Source organism: Corvus hawaiiensis, chromosome 3 (assembly GCF_020740725.1).
Source record: "Corvus hawaiiensis isolate bCorHaw1 chromosome 3, bCorHaw1.pri.cur, whole genome shotgun sequence".
Classification (NCBI taxonomy): Eukaryota; Metazoa; Chordata; class Aves; order Passeriformes; family Corvidae; genus Corvus; species Corvus hawaiiensis.
This window is the reverse complement of record NC_063215.1, coordinates 101,798,219-101,823,059: the sequence shown is the minus strand read 5'-3', so window position 1 is coordinate 101,823,059 and position 24,841 is coordinate 101,798,219. Positions and strand designations below refer to the sequence as shown.

General features: G+C 36.9%; 1 protein-coding gene across 31 annotated transcripts in view; it reads right to left on the bottom strand.

Moving 5' to 3' along the window:
- Positions 1 to 24,841, bottom strand: part of NRXN1 (neurexin 1) — a 676,704-nt gene that overhangs the window by 360,305 nt on the left and 291,558 nt on the right. For all 31 annotated transcript variants that reach the window (XM_048299377.1, XM_048299382.1, XM_048299400.1 and 28 more), the window contains one exon: positions 3,628 to 3,750. In XM_048299377.1, the coding sequence (XP_048155334.1) occupies positions 3,628 to 3,750 (123 nt within the window). The remainder of the gene's footprint in view (positions 1 to 3,627; positions 3,751 to 24,841) is intronic.

Genomic DNA, 24,841 nt, shown 5'->3' with positions numbered 1-24,841 from the left:
AAGAAGTAGGTCAGTATTTTCACAGGGCTGATTCATGGTCACATTGTGTGGAAAACCAGCTTTTGTTACTAATGAATTTCACCTCTTAATGTACCTTTTGCAAACCATGGCCTAGATTCTCCAATTCCTTAGCTGTATCATGTCTCTCATGAAGTACAGAGAAGATGAAGAGCAGACCTAGTCAAGCTGAACTAAATACTGGCATAAAGCTGCTCTAATTCAAGTTCCCACTGTGGCAAAGCTGTTGACAAGTTCTCTCTGTCCATCCTGAAATATACTATTCCAAGAGAGAGTGTGAGCACTGCCCCAGGCTGGACATGTCAGAAGTGGTGCACAAAGCCTGGAGGAGGCTGACACAGCTGTACCTTTGTAGGTGTCATAAGGAAGTGTCTGTAGACATGTGTGTGACAGGGAAAAGACAAGGGAAAGAGAAATGTCGATATCTGGGATTTGCCCAGGGAGATGAAGTCATGAGCAGGTTAAGTCACAGCACTGAGATACAACTACAGGCATCAGTGAAATTACAGGCACAAAAATTGCTCTAATAATTTATGAGAAATATTTACAAGTAGCTTACTTGGCTTCAGGATGAGTTCTGTATGAGAACTTACTCTTACTGGTGTCATTGAACAGCACCACCACCTGGGATCTGCACTCACGGGACTGAGCACTGCAAGAGGCACCTTAAACCCCAGGGACAGTCTTCTTGATGTTCTTGTTTCTAAACATCAGCTCTGAAGATACCACTTGCCCTGAATGTATTAAGCAAAAGTGGGTTCTTCCTTGCAGTAATGAGTCAGAGAGCTGTCTTGGAAAATGCCAAATGTGTAATTTTGCTGGGACAAGAGCTGTATGTTGGATCACAGCCAAAGAGCTGAGGATCAAGTTTTAGAGAGGAACACTATGTATTCCAGTCCTGTATCCCTTCAGATGGCATTGCATTAATATCATGGCATAAATCCACTGAGCTTTGGCCTGTAGCACAGTATCCCCACTACATTAAATGTATTTCTTTCTTTGAGCATAGTAATAAAAAAGTTCCTGAATCTGGGCTCACATCCCAAATCTCCCTCTGACATTTCAGTTCTACAAACATGCAAACAGGACTTGAGACTTCACATAATGCTCCACAGGATTTGTAAAAGCAGCAATGAAGGAGAAGAGAGAGAGTGTAATTTGTACTTACAAGGTTGGGAGTTTGGGGGTTTGGTGGTTTTTTTTTTTTTATTATTTTTTTTATTTTGTTTGTTATCTTTTTTTTTTTAATTTATCCAGTTTGTGGAAAAACACCATACAAAAGGCCAATTGAATTTCTGTTCATAACTATAAGCTATTCTGTTATCCAACTTTAGTGACTTTCAATCCACTTTTATTTTCTATACAGTTTTAGAAAATAAGGTGCATCAGGGCTGGAAGTATTTAAACTCTTCTACGACGAGTAATTTCTTCAAAACCACCTGCATGACCTCCAATGAAAACTTGTTATGACTCTGAATTATATTATTTAACCATGCACACATTATGCATTTGTCAAAGAGAACCAACTCACAAATGACTAAGTAGTATTTCATAATCTGTAAAAACTGGAAAGTCAGGCTGAATTATTTAATGGCTTTTCCTCCAGTTTAAGCTTTCTAGATCTGATGAGGTTTCTTTCATATACGACAGGAAATGGAATCAAAAAAGGAAAACACAATGTGTGGTGGGAAAAAGCTGGAATTTTTAGTAGGAAGCCCTTTTCTTCCTTATTCTCCTTATAACACTACAATGACCTTTCACAGGAAAAATGAATGGGTTAAATTTTAACCAAATTTCTGATTGTTGGGACATCTGAAGCAAAGTTTTAAGCAATATAAAACAAGAATGCTTTAATCTCATATGGCAACTCTTTCCCTACCCTTTCAAGAAATTCAAAGCTACTACACATTAAATTCTAGTACATACATTTAAAATTTAAACTTGTAAAGGCTTTTAAAACACTCAGTGTTGAAAAAAACCCAAACCAACAAAAAAAACCCACCCCAAAAAAAAACCCCAAACAAAAAATCTCATCAGCTACACAACAATAAAGACTTCCTTTGTTGGAAATGTGATATTCCTGGCACTAACAGCAGATTACCCATATTTAAAGTTTGCTCTGTTTCTTCTCTTACACCAGTTCCCTCCTCACTGGTGAAGGAGACCACGGATTGGCCATGCAGATTCCTACAGGGAGTTTAGGAAGCTTAGGAAGTCTTTTTTTGTCTAAAATATTGGGATGACTTTCTCCCTTTGGATGAATAATATTAAGCATTTGTGGGTTATGCAAATGCAGACAACTTCCAGCTTGAAGCACTGAGAGGGAATTCAAGTCAACTGGCCAGTTTTTGATGCAGATACTGGGTTGTGGAAAGAATACAAGTGTTGCACCAGAAAACTGGACCCAGGCTATGTAACCTGTAGTATTTGTAAATTAGACCTCTGCCATGAATTGTGCATTTGGATCTTGCACTGGATTTTGATCTAAACAATTTCCACTATATTATAATCTGCCTTGAGTGGTAGTTGAAGCAGCCAGATGATAATATTATTCAGTATACTTCTACCCATACTATAAATTTATTATCAAAGAGAAAATAAATTATTTAGGCCATCTACATTCTTGGGAGAATGACCCTGGGCATCATAACATACACACAGACTTCAGCTCTGGAAGATATATTGGTAATTTCTGATTCTAGAAAATATGTTCTTGCAACTATATGAATTATTTTTCAACCAGTGACATGACCCTCAGTGTTCTGCTGAGGTGAAAAGGGATTATTAAAGAAGGTACATGCCTCTTTAAAAAAAAACAAAACCAAAATCATTTAACTTTTTACCATTTTAACAAAGGTTAGAACCAATGATAAAAGTTGTTTAATGCTACACAAAACCAAAGGATAACTCTAAATAGCTAACACAAAATTAGGCACATTGTACTGTGCAAGGAATCAGGGCCAGAAGCCAGATCAGTTGCTATTAACAATATGTATGTTGTTAGCATACATGCCATACAAGCATTGCCTTGTACAGGACAAAATCAATGTGTTCTCTATTAAACTTTCTGATAATATAAATATAGAAATACATTTCTAACATCTGCTAGCATGCATGTCAGTTGTTTTCTTCCATCCTGACTGCTAGTATTTGAGAAAAACATGCTGCCTAATATATTGAGGACAGTTGATGCAAGATTCAAACCACAGTAGAATATCCTTCAAACATTTATTAAATTCTTTCTTCCAGCAGTGGCTTAGAGTTTAGCCTTAACAATGTGTTGCGAAAAGCATTTTGCTTGCCTTCTCATTAGTGATGTATCAAATCACTCCTCTCCAATTACTGTATAAAAACACTCATTTAAGCCAGCACAAAGTTTTTCTTTAATTTCAATAGCAAACTCAGAGCAACATTAACATCAAGTGTAATAACACACTTGTTGTACCAGCATTCCAAGATGCATAACATGGATTTTGAATCTTACCCAGGAAAAGAAAAAAACCATCTGTTTCTTTCAGCTAAAGCCATTTTACTTCCGTCATTTTTCTTTTTTTGTTTCGTGTTTCCCCCCAGCCAACATGGAATCATGGAATCACAATGGCACACTACCTGTCACGGCCTGCTGGTCATCCACCATTAACTTTAAACCTTTTCCTCGCCGCACCACACGCACTGTGTGCCACTCATTATCATTGAGGTTATAGCCAGCAAAAAGGGTTTCTGGGCCTTTGCCTGTAGGATATGCCAAACAGTCATTATGCAATCTTTAAAGCAGTTTACATGTGAACCTCACAGAGAAAGAGAGAAACAGAGAGACTGGCTGGGTAAATGTTAAAACTCACCAAAAGTCACATCAAGCAAGAAAATTACCAAGTATAAGCAAAATATAGAGCTACTATATACTGTATACTATAGAACTACTACATTAAAACACTTCTAATGTCTATTTAATTACGTAAGTACATTGTATACACATCAGGTTTTCATAAATAGGCACAGTCAACATGGATTTAATTATTCACTTTTCAATCACATACAGGCCTTTAAGAAATGGGATTACTGAGCTAAAAGAACTTCAAGTATGGATTTACAAGACTGGATTTTTGCTCCTTTATTAAAAATAATTTGGTGGAAAATAAAAAGTGGTAAATGTGTGTGCATGTGCGTTATATTTTTCTTAATCTATGTCAACTTCTCTGTTTATTTAGCATCTGTTTATTAGGACTTCTCAGAATATCATCTATTATCTGATCTAGATGACTTGCTAATAATTCCCACACAGTACCTTCTGATGTTAGTGGATCTTCATACTTTGCTTTTTCATTTAGTGGATATGTTTTTCTTGGGATCTGCTATTTTTGTCAGCAGTACAGCAAACAATTTTAATGCAAATTCTGTGTATAACACAATGTACTGGTGATAACTGAAGTATTCACAAACCTAGGAAACAGGATATCTTTAATGCCCAGGAAAAGATTTCTCATAACAAAAGGATTATGGAAATTGTCCCCTGCACTGTCAACCAAGAAGTGAAAGAGAGAAAGAAAAATCCTGACTTTGTACTGTCACTGATAGGAATAGATGATAGACCAAGTGCTGAACCAAGTGATCAGAACTTATGTGGTGACTGTTCAAAAGGCAAAGTTAATCCACAATTAACAAATTACATTCTTGTAAAATAGAGACCTCTCTGGCCTGTTTTTCAGTTCCTGTGGCAGAACAAATGCTGCTGATAACTAAAAGTTATCAATTAAATTCTGGACTCCTCTGTCCAAGAGAGACATGGAGCTCCTGGAGCACGTCCAGTGGAGGGCTATGAAGATGATCAAGGGCTGGGAGCATCTCTCTGATGAGGAAAGGCTGAGGGAGCTGGGCCTGTTCATTCAGCCTCGAGGAGAGACACAGAGAGGGAATCTCATCAATGGCTGTCGGTGTCTGCAGGGAGGGGTCAGAGGATGGAGCCAGGCTCTGCTCAGTGGTTCCAATCAATGGAACAAGAGGCAATAGGCAGGAATTGAGGCACAGGAGGTTCCATCTGAATATGAGGGAGAAATTCCTTCTGTGCAGGTGACAGAGCACTGGAACAGGTTACCCAGATAGGCTCTGGATATCCCCCCCTCCCTGGGGATATTCAAGAACCATCTGGACATAATCCTGTACCATGTGCTCTGGAATGAAACTGCTTGAGCAGGGAGGTTGGACCAGATGCCCCACTGTGGTTCTTTCCAACCTCACCCACCCTGTGATTCTGTAAAAGAGACACATTATGAAATAACTTTTGACACAGAAATACTGTGGTTACCCTGAGTCAGACAATTGCCTCCACTGTGTCCTTCCAGGTGACGGTATCCCATGTGTCAGTCTTGTTTTGAAAGGAATATGCCACTAGCTCTGAAACTCTCCCACATTTCTCTTGGGATTCTTTTCCATCCAGCACAGGCTAACTGTGGTGGAGGAGGTCTATTAGTAAAATCAAAGCCTAAAATCAAAGCCTCTATGACTTCAGAACTGCACTGAGGGAAGAGGACGCTAAGAGCTTGATGTAGCTGTTCAGCATATTGGACAGTTTGCATGTCAGATGTTTTCTATCTTCTGTCAGCATTTTTTTAATTGCTTCTGGTTCATTGCCTTGCTTTTATATGCAGCCTTTACTATTTTGGGCATGCCAAGGGATCTCCAGGAAAGAAAATGCAAAGCAAAGGCAGTGAGATTCTCATAACACTGTTTCTCTGTGTCTCTGTATTGACACCAAGCTAGGAAAGGTGTTCAAACCCAGAAGAGGCAGATGATTGGGGTCAATTACCTGAATCATTCTGTTTCTTAAATGTTTGCTTTCTTTGACAAGACCGGTTTTGCATAAAGCTTAAGTGAATAATATTCTCTTTGAATGTGCTGATATAGATGCAGTGAGTAAAACTTTAAGCAATTTCTTTTAGGCACTTCAACAGAAGCAATTTCTACCTAGAGCTGGAAAAAGCAGATGGATTTATATAAAATGCTGAAATGACATGAGCAAAATCTTAGTGAGAGTCAATTAGCCTACCTAGTCATACGTCATTTAATATTATTGTAAACATATTCATACTTATTTGTTAGTCCAACCCCCCCTTTGTTTTTCAATTATTAAAGTAGTTGAACCACTTAGTCTCCATTTTCTTGCTTCAGATCTCTAAAAGACCTAAAAGCATATGCAATTTTAATTTACTCTCACATTAACAACCCTCTGTAGTGTCCCTTTCATGTAAAGGTGCCTCAGTGTATATTAATATCAAATCCAACTTGGCTGCTCACATTTACAAGGAAATATATCTATTCTCTTTTAATGGCTGGGGACTTGTAAGCTCTTCCTGTTGTAAAATTAAATGTGTGTTTTCCTATCAGTCTATTTTCCTTGCAAGAGTATTCCGAGTAAAAAAAAATCAGGTCAGCTGCCTGTTCCCACTGCACGCAATCCAAAAGAGGATTAAGGGGACCCCTGGTGAAAGGGCTATAAAAAGGACAAACCTTGGTATGACACACCATGGGGGCAGTGCACTGAAAAGAGTCCTGGTCTTGGAGAAACTATCCACTTGCATGGAAAAGAGACCTTTCTTTCCTCTCTAACAGAGAAGAAGGGCTTTTACTTTGTCAGAGAGAGTTCAAGAAATTACAAAATAGCCAGGTCCAGTGCCCAGGGATTGTGTATCTACCTGTCCCATCTTGCTGCATCTCTGCTAAGTGGAATAGTTTTCCATGGCAGCTGTAGAGGGAGACAAGGAAGGATGCATGCTCACCATTCCCGTGCTAATGCAGTGCTTGGGCTGCTTCCTGACAAGAAGATGCTTTCACACAGAAAAGCAGCAAATATGTTTGTGAGCAGAGTATTTTGGAGAAAACTGTCTAAATACTTAAACACAAAAACATGTAGGAATCCCTTGATACCACAAGACTACCAGAACTGCAGAAGAAAACTCTTAACGTACTTTGTTAAATGGCATCGGCCAACCAAAAACATAGTTCATATTAGTACTTTACTCACTGGCTTTCAAATATATTGACCTGAAATTAATTTAAACATCATATTGAGGTCATAACAGTACAGAGTCTTCTGCCCTGGTTATAGTTCTTATGGTGAATCTACTAGAAATTTGTATCTACTAAATCATTGGCTCTCTGGTCTTGCTCTGACTTTACACTGATGTGACTCCATTTAAATCACAGCAGCAGAAAGAGCTCTTAAATAAGTGTATTTAAATAAGAATTGGCATACTGTCACCTTTTTTTTTTTTCTTTTGGCAAGGGGGGGAGGGGTGTTCTGGGCTTTTAAAAAAAATATTGTTCAATATCTCCCACAAGAAGAAAAGCCAGAGCCCCAACTAAGAGAAAAACATATATATAATTTTCAGGTTTTTTGTTTTTCAAGGACTGATACTACTTTTCCAAACTTCTGTCTCTCCACTCCTATTTCCCACACTGCCATTCCCCTGGAACTCATCTGTCTCTTTCTATACAGAACACAGTTATTTTGCTTCACATACCCAGCCAGCTCACTGGCTCACTTTCTGAGCTACTCATTTTCTCAGATACTAAACTCTTAATTATAAACCTTTCCTTTCTGAGACCAGATGCAAACTGGAAAAAAATAAAACCCACTAAGTGTCTCCTCTTGCTTAAGTATGAAATTTATTATCAATGTCTAGGTTCAGCTCTTCCCCTATTTTAAAGGCTTAAATAACTACTAGATTTTATGCATCCCTAGAGAAAATGGATAGTACAAAATAAAAGAAGTACTGGCACTTTTATGGCTACCACAATTTGCTCAGAGTCCATCACGCCAGTAAAATTTCCACATCCATTTAAAAGCAGATAATTGCTTGTATAACCAACTTTTTACAAAGCAAAATGCAGACTGTGCAGTCAGTCGATACAGGTACAAATCTTGATGGTGCAATTCATTATGAGCTAGGACATATAAAGCCCCAAAAATTCCCAGTTATATGTTTACTTTGGCATCCAAAGATGAGCTTACTTTGTTGTCAGCACCTCAGCTGGAACTTAACAGCCTTTCCAAAGTTAAAGGAAAAAAGTGTGAACCTCACAAAGAAAAAAAATCGAATTTCCAGTGCACTGAATGTTCTAAATATTCTCTAGAGATTCCTATTCTCTTTACTACCTTGTGAGGAGCTTATTCAGCCTAATTCAGGTCCTGAAGATTTGCTGAATTCCAACGAGTCAGTCAATTAACTTCAATATGCACAATTTTTCCTCTTATAGATATCTATCCTGTGGTACTGTACTTTTAACCAACTATCTGAACAGAACTGATGATTTTGAAAGAAGATACTAGCTTTTGGCATTGTACCAAAACATGGTCAAAATTAGTTGTCTGCACCAAACACAGGAATTTGTTTCTCACAATGCCACCCACCACTACCAAGAAATGTACCAAAATGCTTGGAGCATTCAATGCTGCCATTAAAAGTAGATATGAAACATGAAATATAGAAAGAGGCATGGTAAAGAGAGACTAGCAAGGGAGACTGGGTGGTTCAGTGAATGCTATACTAACCTATGGAACCCAAGCCAGATACAGGCAAATCACCACTATTTATTTATTGGTCAGCATAAGAAGGATCAGTGGTTTCAGCCTGGTTTGCTAACAGAAAACTATGCATTCTACAGCTATCAGTTTCAGGTGGCATTTAGACAAAAAGCCATTTGGACAAGAAGACAAAACCCTGAGATCAATTCAGTTAATAGCAAATGTTACTTTAAGTCAGGGTTGTCAAGATTTCAGCTAAAATAATAAATATTTTACAATTCACCTTGCTATGTATAGAAAACTGCATGGCTCTAAGGGACACCTAAGAGTGTCATTGTAAATACCTGGTGCAGAACAAGACAACTCTGTGCCATCTCATTTATCCTGCCTTCCAGAGTAAATTTAGCATGCCTCTAACCCATGCTTCTGTTCCAGCACTCAGCCAGACTCACAGTCACTGTGCAAACCTCATGAGGCATCTGCATTTCATACCAGGCTGCAGCACAAATAGCTCAGGGGAGGCTCCTCCAGAGCAAGGTACAGAAGCAAAAGACGTACAGGGTAGGGCATCTTAACCATCACTATCCTTTCTATGGCTGGCTGCAGAAACATTACTGGTCTTCCAAAACACTCATTAGCACAGCTGATCTTAAAATGTCAATTAATATAGTGACTCAACTGTATTTTAAATGACTGTGCCTGTATCATCCCAAAATTCCCTCACTAAACATGTTTCTTGCCAATAGGAAAATTACATTGCCTTTTAAACATCAGAAAAGTGTATCAGGTTATCATTTACAGCTAATTGATAAGATAACTTGAAAATATCTAATTGCAAATCAAAGAAATTTTGTCTACTGTATTTTCTGCCCAACAGACTCATATGGAAAATTCCACAAGAATAGCACATTCACTGGATTGTATCAAGAAAAACACATCAATCTTGCACTGCTTGATCCAAATGCTTCAGCCCACAATAGTTTCATTATAGGCAAAATTGCTTTTGGCAATTTGGGTAATGTATTGGCAGTTAAGGGTATTTTTATCCCTTTTTTTAAAATAAAATTTGACATTTTAGAAATTAAAATGAAGGAGATTGGAGCTGCTGGTATCATTTATTAGCCTTCATTTCAGCTGTAGAATAGATTTGCTCATATTCTTTAGAATAACAGGAATGTAATATTAAATATTGCCATTGAGGCATATCTATATTTCTCATATAGAAACACACAAAGCTAAACAAGTTACTTTTGAAAATTCTGCTGGTTTCCCCTACATGAACAAACTACAAACAGACTGCATTCAATATTGATCTAGTTCACTAGCAAGGAGAAACAGCATACACAGTGAATTCACTGGGGAAGAAAAATCCATGGAAGGATATAAAAACAACCAATCCAGGAATCAAGCACCCATATCCAGCTCTGAGGACACAGAGTTTTCATTTGCCTGGTTCTTTTCTCTCTTTTCTCTAAATTCGCTTCCCCAGGCCACGGCGTGAGTTGCTGTGCATTTCCCCCCTCCCAGCTTTGTCTTTCTCTTGGAAGCTGCTTAATTTAGGGTGTAATATCACACATACTCATCCTTTTATCTCTTTTAAGCTGTGAGATATTCACTGTGACACAGCTGATGTCTAAACAGAGCCAGTGGATCTAGGTGGGAGGGTAGAATACAGATCTATTGGACTAAATTAAGTCTAAGGATTCTGCCAAGAAAGGTGCTGCTGATGAAACACTGTCTTGTGAAAGCCTATTCTCTACAAATAGGACCAGTACTCTATTTCAGCAAGATGGAGAAAGAAAAACATCAGAAAGCAATAAACTTTAGAGTTACAAGTCTTGGCCTCCACACTTCCCTGCTAGAGCAAAGGATATGTAGAAGACAGACACATGCTCTCAAAATTGTGCCTTGCTTGTCAATTATTTGGTCTATAATAATTGGAACTGTATTTCCTGGAAAAAAAAAAAAAAAGAGGTTTTGAAGTAGCAATTACAGCTCTCTGTGAGCTCAGAGCACATGAGAGGATAAAACTAGTTTTGTTACTGCATTATGAAAAGTCTGACCCATCTTACAGACGTTTCTCAATGCATTACTCAAAACGTTTATGCATTTTAATTTAGTTTTGTAAGTCATCTATGTAAGCAAGTGAAACACAAACAGCCCTAAGGACATGTAATTTTCCTTCTTCTTGAAAATAATCAAAGAAAAGTATCTTTTAAAAGTAGCTGAAACCAGAAGGCAGCTAGATCCCTGTATTTTTAATGAGTGCAGTTTCTCTTTCATACCGTTCTCTGAGGATCACAAGGACCAGAAAATATGCTAAAGGTACTAAAGGTTGTATGAATCTCCCCCAAGGCTGTGAACTAAAGCAAAGTCAATGAGCTTGAAAACGATGGTTGTTGCTTTGTCAGCTTACTGCTGAATGCTCTGAGACAAATTTTCAGAAACTATGGTGAACCTGACAATTGGCTTTGCTGTAGGTGAGGTGAGCTTTCAATACATGGCAATTGGATGCTAATTTAAAGAAAACTTGTGTGAAAGATGATTTACTTTGTATTTACTCCATGTAAAGCAATGCGCGCTTGCAAGGATCGTGCAGCTTCACAATCACACTGCAAGGTCATATCCTACCTTGAATCAGGCTAAATGTTTTAAAGTGCACTCAAGAGTTAACAGTGTGAGTTGGCATTCAGCAGATTCATTTCCACAAACTACTTGTGTGGCTTTAATAAATCTTAATTTGTTTTTGCATTAGCTTGATGTGGCTGCTATGATGAAAAACTCCACAAACTTTAAGCTGAATACATTTGAGCATTTTTCTTTAAGTCAACACAAACGCTTTCAAGTCAGTATCTTTGGCTTCATTCTACCTAAGCTACTGCTCTACACTAGGAAAGGAGCTATTTCACAAGTCTTCTACCCCATTTGATAACTGAAATTATTTTTTCTTCAAATATCACCCACCATAAGCTTGTGTATTACACGAAAAAGAAAATGGGAAATTTTAATCCCTTTAAAAGACTGAAATTCTCCCATGCAGGATTTTTGCATTACACTGAGCTTTCTAATTCTGAAAGCTTGCTTCAATGGAAAATTCTTTTTAGCTCTTACTTAACAAAAACTTTGTAAAACTGGCAAAGAAAAGAATGGCTAATTCATCGGGAGTTATTAGCATTTACTTTTTCTGCTTCTATAAAAAGAATAGGATTGAAAAATTATGACAAATGATGTGGGAACTTGGGAACTCCTATGTAAAATAGTACTAAAACTGACATTAAACCCCAATTTTAAGGAGTATTGAAATTCAATTTTTTTAAAAGTAAATATTCATTGTTCAGATATGACTTTAATGGCAGCCAGAACCTCTAATATTCATTAATTCTCTATAAATTCAGAGTTCTAGCAATACTACTGGTTTTTGAGATGTGGCTTAAAGTAAGGGAAAACAGCAATCCTAAGATAAATTCAAGGTAAGTTTCTCCTTTCCCAAGAGTTTGATATTTACCTCAGCAGACTCATTTTTCTGGTCTTGGCTACCAAACCAAAAGTCCCAAACCTTAAAAAACACAGAGGCAGAAACATACATTTCCCTGTCCTGGATTTCCAGGAGCAGCAAGAACGTTCCCCTAAGTTTTCAAAGAAGTGGAGAGTAATACACCTGACAACGTCCATTTCCTTAGGCATCATCTCTACAAGTTACTATTCAAACACAGTGCCCTCAGCTTCCAGACGAATTTTGTTATCTTCTCTGAGCCCAAGAGATCTGGAGGAATTCTGACTTCACAGTAAGATAGGTATCTAAATAACTTTTATAATCTGGACCTTAATCGCTGTCATTCAGCTAATAAGCAAACAAACAAAAAAGACTGAGAGACAAAGGTGCTGCAGGCAACAGATGCAGCTGATCTCCAGGTGTACCCTTAGGAGCCCGAAGAACCTGTGCTACTGCTTTCCACTTAAACCCAGTGAAGTAAAAATAACCTAACTTACAGCAATCTTCATAGAAAAAGTAGGTACACACTTGATTATTTCATTTTTTTTCATGGAGAGAATTGTAATATTTGTTGTACATTGGCTAGATGATAAGTGACAACAAGGAAGAAAAGCAGAAACAGCTTTGACCACACATCAGCCTTTCTGACATTCATATTGACTGTGCCCATTTATATCAAAACCATGGCTGTCAAAACTCGTTACATTTTAAAATATAAGTAAGCACAATTTAAGTATGCTTAGCCATAATTTACCTTTCTATAGAAAAAAATTACCTTTATGTTTAGTTAAATTAACATAACAGGAAAAAGAAACATTTAAATATTTCCTTTTACCCTTACATCTTGCACAGTGTTCTTAAGAATAAGCAGATTGGAAACTATCTGGCATAGAAAGGAAGAGAATTTGGACTGTGACTTTATTTTAAGAATAAACTCCTCTTAATTTACAGGTGTCTTCATCCCAAAAAACAGTTGTTATAAAATAGTTACAACTAAATCTTACACTCATATCCTTTTTTTTTTTGTAATTTAAATGCTGAATTATAACATTTTGCCTAATTAAGAATAATGAGAATAATATTTAAAGTTTTATTATTATTGATTATTTAAGTGTTTTAAAATATTTTTATAATCATCATGGATCAGAAAGCACAATTTCTTGACACTGCTTATTCTTGGATACTTCTAGGCAGACAGGAATCAAGCAAGGAGGACTAAAATAGACATTTCAGATTGTTTTCAGAAATTACAAGTGAGTGAATACAAAGGTTGATCCCTGTTCTACAATCAGCCTCCACTGACTTGGATGGGTATAGTCTTGCATGCCTGAGAAGAAAAGCATAGCTTTTTAAATTTAGTACCTGGAGTTGTTTTTAACATTGAGAGAATCTCTCCAATGCTCTTGTGCCATTTATCATCTCTTTAGGATTGTGCTCAGTGTCAGAAAGTGACAATTTTTTATTTAACAAAACAAGTAAGCTTCTTGGCAGAAGTCCCTACTTGCACTTTCTTAAGGTGTGCTCTGTATCTTATCATTGGTTTATGCAATTTTAGGGAATCAAGAATCCGTGTTGCTGACTTTCAGAGGTAGTGCTGCTCTTATTCACAGCCAATTAGCTCATCAGCTGAGTTCCTAAGTGTCTTGTATCATGTCAGTGATGGTGTCAGCTGTCTCATGTTAGCTGGAGATGCAAGAATACTTCTTCCCCCCAGAGCAAATGGTGTGGTCGTTTCCTCCTAAGAAACTGCAGACTGGCTTTTGAGCTGCTGAAATATTAGACAGCAAAAACTGCAGAGACAGTTCAAAGTGTACCAATAACCACAGCAAAAGGTCACCAGGTAATTTTCACCCATATTCAACAATTATAGTGCTTAATTTTTGGTAAAACTATAAGTTTTTTTACAAGTCACCTGTAAACAATTCATGGCATGTAAGTGAAAGATGGAGTTGTTGACTTACCTATTTGAGCTTTCTTTTCCAGACAGATTTTACTACTAGTGAGAAAAGCCTTAGTGTGCAGAGACAGAGAGGAACTTTTAACTAGTGAAATTTTATTTCTACATACATGTGCTTCACTCCCTGGAGGAAAATCTCACAGAATATAAAATGAATAAGAAATAATACCAAAGAATTAGCATAAGCTACATGAACCACAGCTCCCTTTTTTCTTTAATTGCTTTTTCTCATTCCATGTCTTGGTCTTCATCTTGTGTCTTGTTGCTTCAAGACTGCCTAGACAAATAACTGCTGAAGAGTTCCTTGCACATTTCCCAAAGGGGACTGCATCTCTGAAAGCCAACTTTATCTTGATGTCTCAGCTCAACAGAGCAATATCTCCTCTGAAGGGACTTGTCTGATCGTTTGAGGCCTAGAAATCAGCTGGAAGGGAGCATAAGTTAACCTCTTGACATGTCATCCAAAAAAGGATGGAAATTTCAACAGCTACCTGAATATAATTCATTAAAGTTATTGTCAAGAAGAGATAATAAGGAAGCAGTTATGTGGTTCCAGTAATAAGCTACTGAGTGCTTAAAATGTTATGATAGATGTTTCATGCATTTTAATAGACATAAATGCAAAATGTGCTAGATACAGAGTAAGTGCTTTTAATATAAGTAACTGCTCATCAGTGACATGCACTGGGTAGATGTTTTTAATGTTTTCAGCTCTTCAAAAAAAGCACATTGAAAAATGAATTACGGTTCTCATAACATTAATGAAGAATAATGTTGTAGCTGAGAGACTGCTAGGCTCCTTCATCAAGACTGAACTTATGAAACAATGCCCTGCTGCAGAGAAGTGAAGCAAGGATAAAAGAGCCACCTTTCTGAAACAGTCATGGAGCTAATACATACTTACACGAAGGTTTTTTGCAGATGCAATAAAGGAGGGGCCATCAAAATGCCACAGATGACTCAGAAACCAGGTTCTGTGAACTTATACTTATGCAAATAGGTGGACAACTCAACTTCTGTGCTACATATGGAAAGGACAAAAGCTCTACGCACATGTAGAGTTATAGTTATCTGCTGTCTATAATCAGATTTCACTGGTCTTAGTGCTGAAAGAGTAAGAAAATTCCTTATCAGGGATTTATTCCAGACTTCCAGCAGAACAAATATAGAAATGTTTCAAAATAATTTTGATTTATGCAAAATTTTATTTTGGCAGCCTTGTCATTTTTCCTTTCTTTCTTTGATTGAAGAAGAGGGAGCCAAACATTTCCTGAGCAGCTTGGCTCTCCTCTTCACACAAAACTGAGATATAGGATCAGATCTGACTCTCACAGAAACCAGCTGCAGGTTTTTTTGATCATTTAGAAGTAGTATCTATTAATGTGAGAGGGACAAACAGAAACTTGGCAATTCCCCTCAACATATGCCAGACCTACTGCAATGATCCCTGGCTGTGCTAGTGAGAACCAGATATCCCATTCCAATTTCACTCTCCTTGATTCTGTTTCCCCTTTCCCTTGCTTCCTACCAAATGCATGTCCATTCTATTAAAAAAAAAAAAAAAAATTCCAAACATTTATTCTATGAGTTCCTTACAAGTGTGTATTAGGACAGGATGACAGCTGTGAGCATGTGGTGTGCTGATCAGAAAAGCAGTATCTCCCTGCAGAGAGATGGCAATTTGGTTGGTTTTCCTTGAAAAGTTCTCGAGATAAGCACAGCACCACTGAATTAGTAAGGCTTCATTTTTAGAAAAAGTCCTATTCACTTAATAGATTTAAATGCTTCCTGAACTAAACTATTAATGATTTTAATATCTTATACAGAGCTTTTGGGGGGAAAAAAAAAAAAAAAAAGTAATTTTCTATTCCCTGAAAATAACTCTTCAAACTGTAGTATTACAATAGAAATAGTGGAGTATGTCTCCATAGAACTTTCATTTATAAGCACTTCTAAATGTTTTCTGCAAACATATTAATAAATGTTCCTCTCAAGAGCATTATATCTTGGAAACAGAAAGTCCTAAGAAACAAAGACATAAAGAGCAAAGAAAGGTGTTTTTACATGAAGTCTGATAGTATTTTAAATATCTGTATAAATTTAGAAACATCATCAGCTCACCAATGCTGAGTTACTGTTATTTTTTCTTAATACTGAATGCCAACAATTCATTTTTTTTTTAAAGAGCTACAGACCAAAATTTCTGGCCAGAAAGATCTTAGTAATAAGTAAAAAAAAATTATTCACAATGTTTAGTGAACATAAAAGAGCCATTTTAATTAATGGCTTACCCTAATTTGACTGGATTTGTCAGTTAATCAAGAGGTTTTTTTGAGAATTTGCTGAAATATTGGCTTGTGTCATCTGCTGCCATCTGTGTGTTAACACTCTAATCTTCATGGAATCTGATTACAAAGTTTAGAATGGCTGTATACAACCCAGTTGATGATAGATTTATATTTTTTTTCAGCCTAATGTGTCTGTGAGTCTGTGATTACTTTCACTAGCAATTTCCTCTTGTTCTGAACACAGGGTATAAACTAGTGATGAAATAATTAGGGAAAGAAGTTGCAAATTAAACTGGGAAATGGCACATAAGACCAGCTAGTTCAGCACTGTGCTTTCAAGAGCAGCACAGAAAAGTAGGACTGCTCTGTCGTAATTACTACTCTATCACAGCCACAGCTTCCAGTGATGGACATGTTTAGGACTTCTGGAGCTGCAGAAACAGCCTTATCACACAAAGTCCTTGATGTATTTCCATTTCATTTAAAAAAATCAATTTATTAACCTCTTGCTGCTTCTTACGGCTATATAATCATACATTTATAAAACTACGTTCATATTCTCCCAGGTATTTTTTTTCCTAGCATGCCTAGCTGCCTCATGTAGGAAAGCTAATCCATACTTGTAATCCTCCCAGCTGCAGTGACCTGTATTTTCCCCGTTTAAGTTAATCAAGAGGAACGGGAACTGAACACACATGGAGCATTCAGGAAGCGGATAAACCATGACTGCATAATAGCATAATGCTGCTTTCTCTTCTGGTCTTACTTCTTCTCCCCACAGCTACTCCCATCCACTGGGATTTCTGGTCACTTCTAAGCACTGAACTGTTTTACAAGAGCTATTTACAACGACTGCACAATTTCTTCAGCTCAGTGCCACCACATTCCATTACTGCACTTGCATAATTAAGGTTACTTTTCTCTAGCACAAATTACTTTGTGCATATTGCTAGTTAATTCCACCTACCACTTTGCTGTGCAGTCATTCAGCATTTTGGAGCCCCTCAGAAAATCCTCAAATGCAGCATTTCATTCGATTTTCCTAAATAATCCCACTGCATTTGCAAATAATATCATCTCAGTGTTCCTCTTTGTCTCTCAATCACTTATGAATATGTTAGCAGAGATTCCTGTGGGAGCAGCTGGGAGAAGAGCTTTACTGTGGAATGACTGCCATGGCAGCCCACTTTGCTAATATGAATGACATTACATTAGCTTTTATATATTCTTCACCAGAAGAAAATATTATTCAGTTCCTTTGCTATCACTGATTAGAGCAGGATTCCTTGTTATCCCTGCTAGATTTGACTGTAACACCCACTTTCTGTCATGGAACAAAAATGTGAGGATAATTTAAATCACCAGTCCTGAAATGTGATTAAGTCATCTTGCTTCTCAAATCTAAAGGAAGAAAACATAAAAGTAAAATATGAGAAATTTAAGACCTGCTATACATGAAAAAGTTACTTTCAAGTGCTTCTTCCCATTAAAATATTTAAAAGGCCTAGTCTACTTCTTCTGAAAAGTCCTTTTATAAAGGATTTGCTAGGACCAGTATGAGCTAGACATGTATAGCTCCCTGGCATATAAATCAGGATTTATTAATTCAAGACAGTCTATTCTTACAGATCCAGCACATCCTGGAGGCTGCTTTGTCCCTGTTGGTAAAATGAGAGGCTACATGCTTGCAGCAATCTCTGCTTTCCTACCCTCCAAGAGTCCTCTTGTCATACTTAGTATTTTAGAGGATCTCCCACTCCCTGCTTCCCTTTAAGAGTTCAGGCTGAAGGATCAGAGGGAACAACTTCCATCCACTTCAGGCTGCTCCCTTGGGCTTTGCTTGTGAAACTTTGGCAGCATTCCAGCTCTCAGAGCCCCTTGATATATAACCACACTCTGGCCCTGACTCAGATAGCCCCATATATTTACTAACCTGACAACTATCTACACCTGGTGGGGGAAAAATTAAAGTATACACTGAAATGTCACAAATGGAAAGTCTATTGTTTTCAGCAATCTTAAAGAAGTTTCTGAAAACATTTAGGTGGTAGTGCTAAAAACGTCTTTACCTGAACATTAAACTAATGATTTTTCACCACCAATTAGGGCAACTAATTTTCAAATTTACATAAATTGCTTTGTGTTTAAGCTTTTGCTGTTGCCTTTTTTCTGTGGCTATTTCAGAGCACACCACTGTGCCTTGAGAAAGCCCCAAACATATTATTATTGTATGTTTGATTACTGAGGCTCCTGTTAAATCATCTATGTCTTTAAAGTACCATGAGCAGAACGTGTAACTTAAAAAGATAAAAATAAGATGGATGAAAAGAGTGACAAGACAGGAAAGAAGTATACACAACAAAAAGGAAAACATCTGTTTTATAGTAAGAGAACTTGAAATAATATTTTACTGACAGCCTGCCAGGAGACTAATGGCAATTTTCCCCTCTGTTAGCTGAGGAAGAGCAAACACAGATGAGGTTCTATAAGGAGCAAGTAGAATTCATGCACAGAAATGAACTTTATTGCTGTCCTTCATGCAGAAAGCACTGATAGAGCAAAGCCCTCAGTCCCCAGCAGCCAACCCTGAAAGCTTTGTCAGGGAGAAAGTAAATATTGTAGAGCCTTAAATGGTCAGCCAGCATATCTAAGGCCTTTATTTGCACTTTGATGAAGGTTTGAACTTTTGTTTGCTGTTAATATGATAATTGTCTCCCATGCCCCAGCTAAGCAGATTCAGGCCTGAGCTAGAGAGAAACTTGCGGAGGCTTTGCCACTGGCTTTGACAAATTGTATGTGCAAGACTCTTCTCAAGATTTCTTCATGATAAGCTAAAGTTTTTATGCTCCTTATTATTTAAAGTTTTTAGTTGGTTTTCTTTTTTCATCTTAACAACTGGAACTGGATAAGGAAGGGGTAAAAATGGAAGCTTTTTAGATAACTTGAGCATTTCCCGGCAAAATTCCTGTGCTAACCAAAACACAGGCTTGAGATGAGAAATCAGTATATCACAAGACTAATTTTCTCAATCACTCACTAAGTGAGAGAGCTCACACTTGGAAGTCCAGTGTGCCTTCACTGTTACCTTCTCAGAGTCCTCTCTCAAGCCAAACTATATCCATGTGAAATTTCCCAAAAAACCACAACATAAAACATATTGCAGACCTTTATCATCTTACTTGAATGGCCCAAAAGAACAGCATCCCCTCAGCTGGCATCTCCTATGTTCCTCTTCATGATACTCAGTGCCTTTTCCTCATGCTTGGAACTCCCTAAAACTGGGGATCAGACATTTCCTAGGTTCAACATCCAGCTTGTTTCATAAGCCAAATTCAGGAGAGAATAGTTGTGATGTACATAGCTGAAAGGTGGACATCTCTACCCAGAAACCGTTCCAACGTTTCCCTTCAGTTGTCAGAAACATCACTTCCTTCATTGATATAGATTAATCATTCCACATCTCAAGAAGTGATGTTTATGCCTTTCTGTACACAGCATGTACTTTTCCAGGATGTTGTTGCTTAGATGCAGGCCAGATGACTTCATTTTGGGATAGCATAAATCTGTGTTGCTGAAAAAAGCAATGCACTCTCTCTACTAAAGGTTGTTTTTCTAGCATTCCTGCGTTCCTCCCATCCTGTTTTATTCTACAACAGATATCAGAAAACTGCAGCAAGTTAAAATTAACAATTTTGTTAATGGGTTACTTTAGTCAAATTCATCACATAGACTTGAACCTTTTGTGCTGGCAGCAAAGCAATGGGCAATGTAAGAGCAGTACCAGCAGACAGGAAGAGGAAAAAAACCAGTTTTTAAAGTAAATGAAATTTTTTTTTTTTTGAGACAGATGAAATTCTGAAGCACAAAACCCAAAGAATAGCATGAAAACTTTTGACAAATGATCAGCAGTGGCCATGCTGGTTCCCTTTACATTCCCACCTAAGTCACTCCAGCCATTCAAGAAACAGCTACTACTTTTCTCCAGAGCAAGTGGGCACGAAGACTGCAGGAAGAAGTGAATACCCAGTGAGCCAATTAATGTGTTGGGCTGACCTGTGCAGCACCATTTCTTCCCACTCTATATTTAACAGAGAAGGAGAAATTAGAGAGCATCTCTTGTAACTGGCTTCTGTGGCTGTACAGAATAAATAATGTGCTATAATGACTTTAGCCCTCCTGATTATATTTATACAGGCAGGCTCTTCTGCTTTCAAACTTGGACTTTTTTCTCAAGGTGAGCTGTTTTCAACCTTTGTTCAAAACATAAGGCCTGGAACAAGCCAGAGGATGGTCTTAGTGCAGCTTCAGGACTGACTACTGAGGACTCCAGTGAGAGTCTCTGAGTAAAGCAGCAGTTTTCCTTTTTTTTTTTTGCATGCCGTCTACTAGCAACTATGAAATTGTAATCAGAATTTGATTGAAAGGGGCCAGGTACATTTTCAGTTTTGTTGCATAGCAGCAGAACCTGTTTCTTCAGGAAATTATGTGAAATAGGGGCCTTTAAACTGATATTGCTGAATGAGAAGGAATCCAATGACTTCCTGCTCTAAATCTGCTAAGTATAGGCAAAGTTTTAAAAGAATTATTTATAATTGTTTCAAACTTTATGCCACAGAGGGAAGTTCCTGACTGAACTTGCAGAGAAAGTACCCTGCTGATTCGCTGCATGTCCTCTAAGGTAAAGCTCTTTTACATATTTTTGCCAGGCTGTCAGCCACACTTAATGAGGAAAAGATCAAAACTCATGCAATTCATAAGCACTGTGTAAGAAAACAGGCCAAGTACAAAATCTTACATTTTGGGTGGAGCTACAAAATTGAATCATCATAATGATTTTCTACTGCCAAAAACAGCAAGAAAGGGAGTGAATAAAGCATTCTAATAATTCTTTTCACCAGATAGTAGGAAGTTAATACATGGAAATATATTAATGAATTACTTATCACAGTAGACTTTGGAATATCCATAACAGCACAGCTGAAGATTCTGGATTTTGCAATAAAATGCAGTTTTACAAGCAGTAGCTTTCTTCTTCACGAAACATTTTCTGCCTCTTAAAATTCATCTGCACATTGAAAATATAATGCAATTCAGCACCATTGCTTGTTCTTTAAAATATACAATTCTCCTCTTATTTACTAATAATCTGACAGAGCTCCTTGTCATGCCCTGGATTTGTAGGATATTTTGACAAGAAGTGCTTCAGTAACAGATGTTTCCAAACAGAATAACTTAATCATCTGTAATGTGCACATCTGCAGAATAGAGAAGTTTTAAAAGGATGAGCATACAAAAGAAGGAAAAAAGATTAAGGGCTATAGAGAAGAACAGAGAATTGAAATGGCATGAGGAAAAAAAAAGTGAGAAGAACAATAGATGATATGGAGAATGGGTGATTAACTAGATAGACACAAGAACGAGGGGTGCATGTAAATACAACCACTGAATGGGCACTTAGCTGGAAGAACAAACAGAAAACCCTCAAAGCCCAGGAAACTCTTCCTAATTTGTAAAAGTGGACACCCACCTTGCTCACCCTGGGGAACTGTGTGCACGTTTACTAACATGGTACTCTCTGCTCCCTGACATCCTGCAATTCATAATCATTTCTTCTGACAGTCCTACATTTGAGTATAACTGAATTCAGTGCCATTGCTCTATGAGTTATTGCCTACAGAAGCAAAGCTGTGTAGAAGAAAACTAACCTAAATCTCTCCTGCACTGTGTGCCACAAGCTGAGCAATCTTTCAGAGCACCATTCAAAAACATGTCCTGTGCCTTTTCATATTGAACAAAAGTATCAGACTGGGAAATAAGAGCCAGCTATTTAACAATTAACATTATTAGTGGTATAATGTATCAATTAATAAAAAAACTACAGTCCTACTCTGCTGACTTATATAAAAATATAGAAAATTTATTTCCAGAAATTATAGCAATACAATAATAATAATAAAAGCCCTCACAACCCAAAAGATGAAATAACTTGTAAGACTGGAGATGTCTCTGACAAAAGCATATTGAATATTAAAACCAGCAGCCTTTACAGCTACCTGGATTTTTTCAGATGTTAATGTTTTGGAATTGTTAAAACTGAAACAAAAAAGGAATTTAAATTAAGTCAAGAGAGTAGCCTTTAAGTTACAGCAGTGAAAAATATTAAAATATAGCACAGCTGCTTTTGTTCAAAAGTCATTCAGAAGCTGTTATTGAACTGCAATGTAAATTTTATTGGGATGAACTTCTATCTCAGAAATACTACGGAAAAATCCCATTCAGTTCAATAGGATTCACTACTATTCATAATTTATGCTTAACAGTTTACGATTAAAGGTTAAAAATTACTTCCTTCTTTGAAAAGGAGAAATGTTTTCGGGCTTTTTTAAAATTTTTTTTCATAAATTATTACTAGGCAAGTTTTAAGGATTAGTTTATCAATTCTGTATATAATGTAGAAGAGCTCTACAGCTACCAACTTATTTTTTACAGAATGATTAATGCAAAAAAAAGTTGTTACATTCATATTATTTAAAAGAACAGAGGTCACTGCAGTCTTTTTAAATGAGTTCTTTGCCCCGTGAACACTAATACAGAAACCACAGCAGCTATTTCTGTTCATTAAATAAGTTTTTCCCTTTCTCCTGCTGCAGCCTCAACATTGACCTACAGGTACCTGCAATTTAAAAGGACCATTTAATTCATTGCCTGACAGACAATTTAATTTTGTAAACTTGTAGCTCTGAAGAACACAATGAAGTTATTTAAGGATGTACAAGCCCAACATTTCAGCAACAGTATTTTCTGACTGACATGAGACAGATTTCTCATGATGTGTGGTTTTATGGGTGTATCAATCTTCTAACCTAGCACAAAATGTTTAGCATTCCAGACAGTTCCATAAAATTGGCATGAACAGCCTCCATAGTATTGTTAATGAGACACAAGCTCAGTACTGACCTGATATCTGATTAACATTTTAAAAGTTTAAAAAATTCTGCCCTTCAAACAAGGAAGACCCCAAAATGCCACCTCTTCTGCAAGACAGGACATCAGCTAAAGGGGAAGGCATGACCATGTGTAGAAAAAGTTGCTACCAAAATCTTAGCTCTGTCAGCTGACACTTATTCCTTTGATCTGAAGTGAGCAGAAGACAGGCTTTGGGAGAAAAGGAGAAGAGGAAGAGATATTTTATTGCCTAGGTTTGTAATTCACAGCAGGAGAAGGTGTTTACATTCACATTTTCCTTTTTCTTCTCTCAAGTTTGTTTATGTTTAGTTTAAGTCTTTGGATTTGTTTTAAAGCTATCTGTCCAAATTCAAACCTTCATCCTGACCTGTTACTAGGCTAGTTATAACTAATGTCTGCCACTCCCAACACTGAGGTTTTATTAACAGGACTAATTTCTAAGTAAAACAAAAATAGGAAATGGAAAAATAAAATTCTGACATGGAGACCAGATTTACTTCTATCAACATAAAATTAGGATTAATACACATCCATCTCTCAGCAGAAACAAAAGGAGAGGCACTCAATTATCAAAGTGTTTAGCAAATTAATACTCCAGTTCTGGATGCTGTTGCTTTGAAACAAATTGTGTCCCACTAAACCCCATTATATTATCCAATAAGCATTTTTAAGGACTGCTCAGAGCAATAAATCTCTGTAATCTAAATATTAAAATATAGAAATTGCTCATGAAACATCTGGTTGCTGAAAAACTCTAGTGCAGAGAAGAAAGCAGTGTAGTACTTACCGTACTGAAAGTTCACAAAACCCTGCTCAGTACACACAAGCACCACAGGGAGATGGAACTCATCACCCAAGTTCATTTCTAACAACAAAACCACTATAAACAAACTGTAAAGAAAAATAACTTATGAGTATTGTATACCAAGGATATTTTGTAGAGAGGTCATGTTACTTCTGAATGAGACCAAGAACTTGTAACTGTTAATCCAATCCAGTAGGTACATTCCTCCTCTTTGCAATCTTCTAATTGGAGGCTTATTACTTTGAGTTTGCACATTCTCTTTTGATCATCAAAACTTGCTTAAAAATGAAACCTAGAAGCCATTTAAATTTATCTTTGACACATCATTTAGTCCAAAAGAGATTAAAAACTGAAAACACCTGTTATATTGTGGTTTTATTCCTGGGAGGTTTCCTTAAGTTAGTAACTCTATTTTCAGAGGAATTTTCTGATTTTATTAAGGAAGTTAAGAAAAAAGCAATATTGCTTTTCCTGGGAAAAAAAGGAATTTACCACCAGCAGGCAATCTCATTACAGTTCTGCTCAAAAAGCTGCTTGTCTTACACTTTTTTCTAATTTTTTCTAATTGAGATTTCAGCAGTAGAAAAGAATAGTGTCCTGTGGCAGACCAAGAAAATGCTTCTGAGAGTTTTCATGATTTTATATATTTTAGCGAGTGGAAACAGAAAATATTTGTGTTTATAAGTGAGAATTTTTTACTTTTTTATTATTTTGTTTTTAATATGAGGAAGATATATCTTTATGTCTTGGTAATTACAAGCATTTCCTTTATTGTATTGAAAAGTCTCTCTGA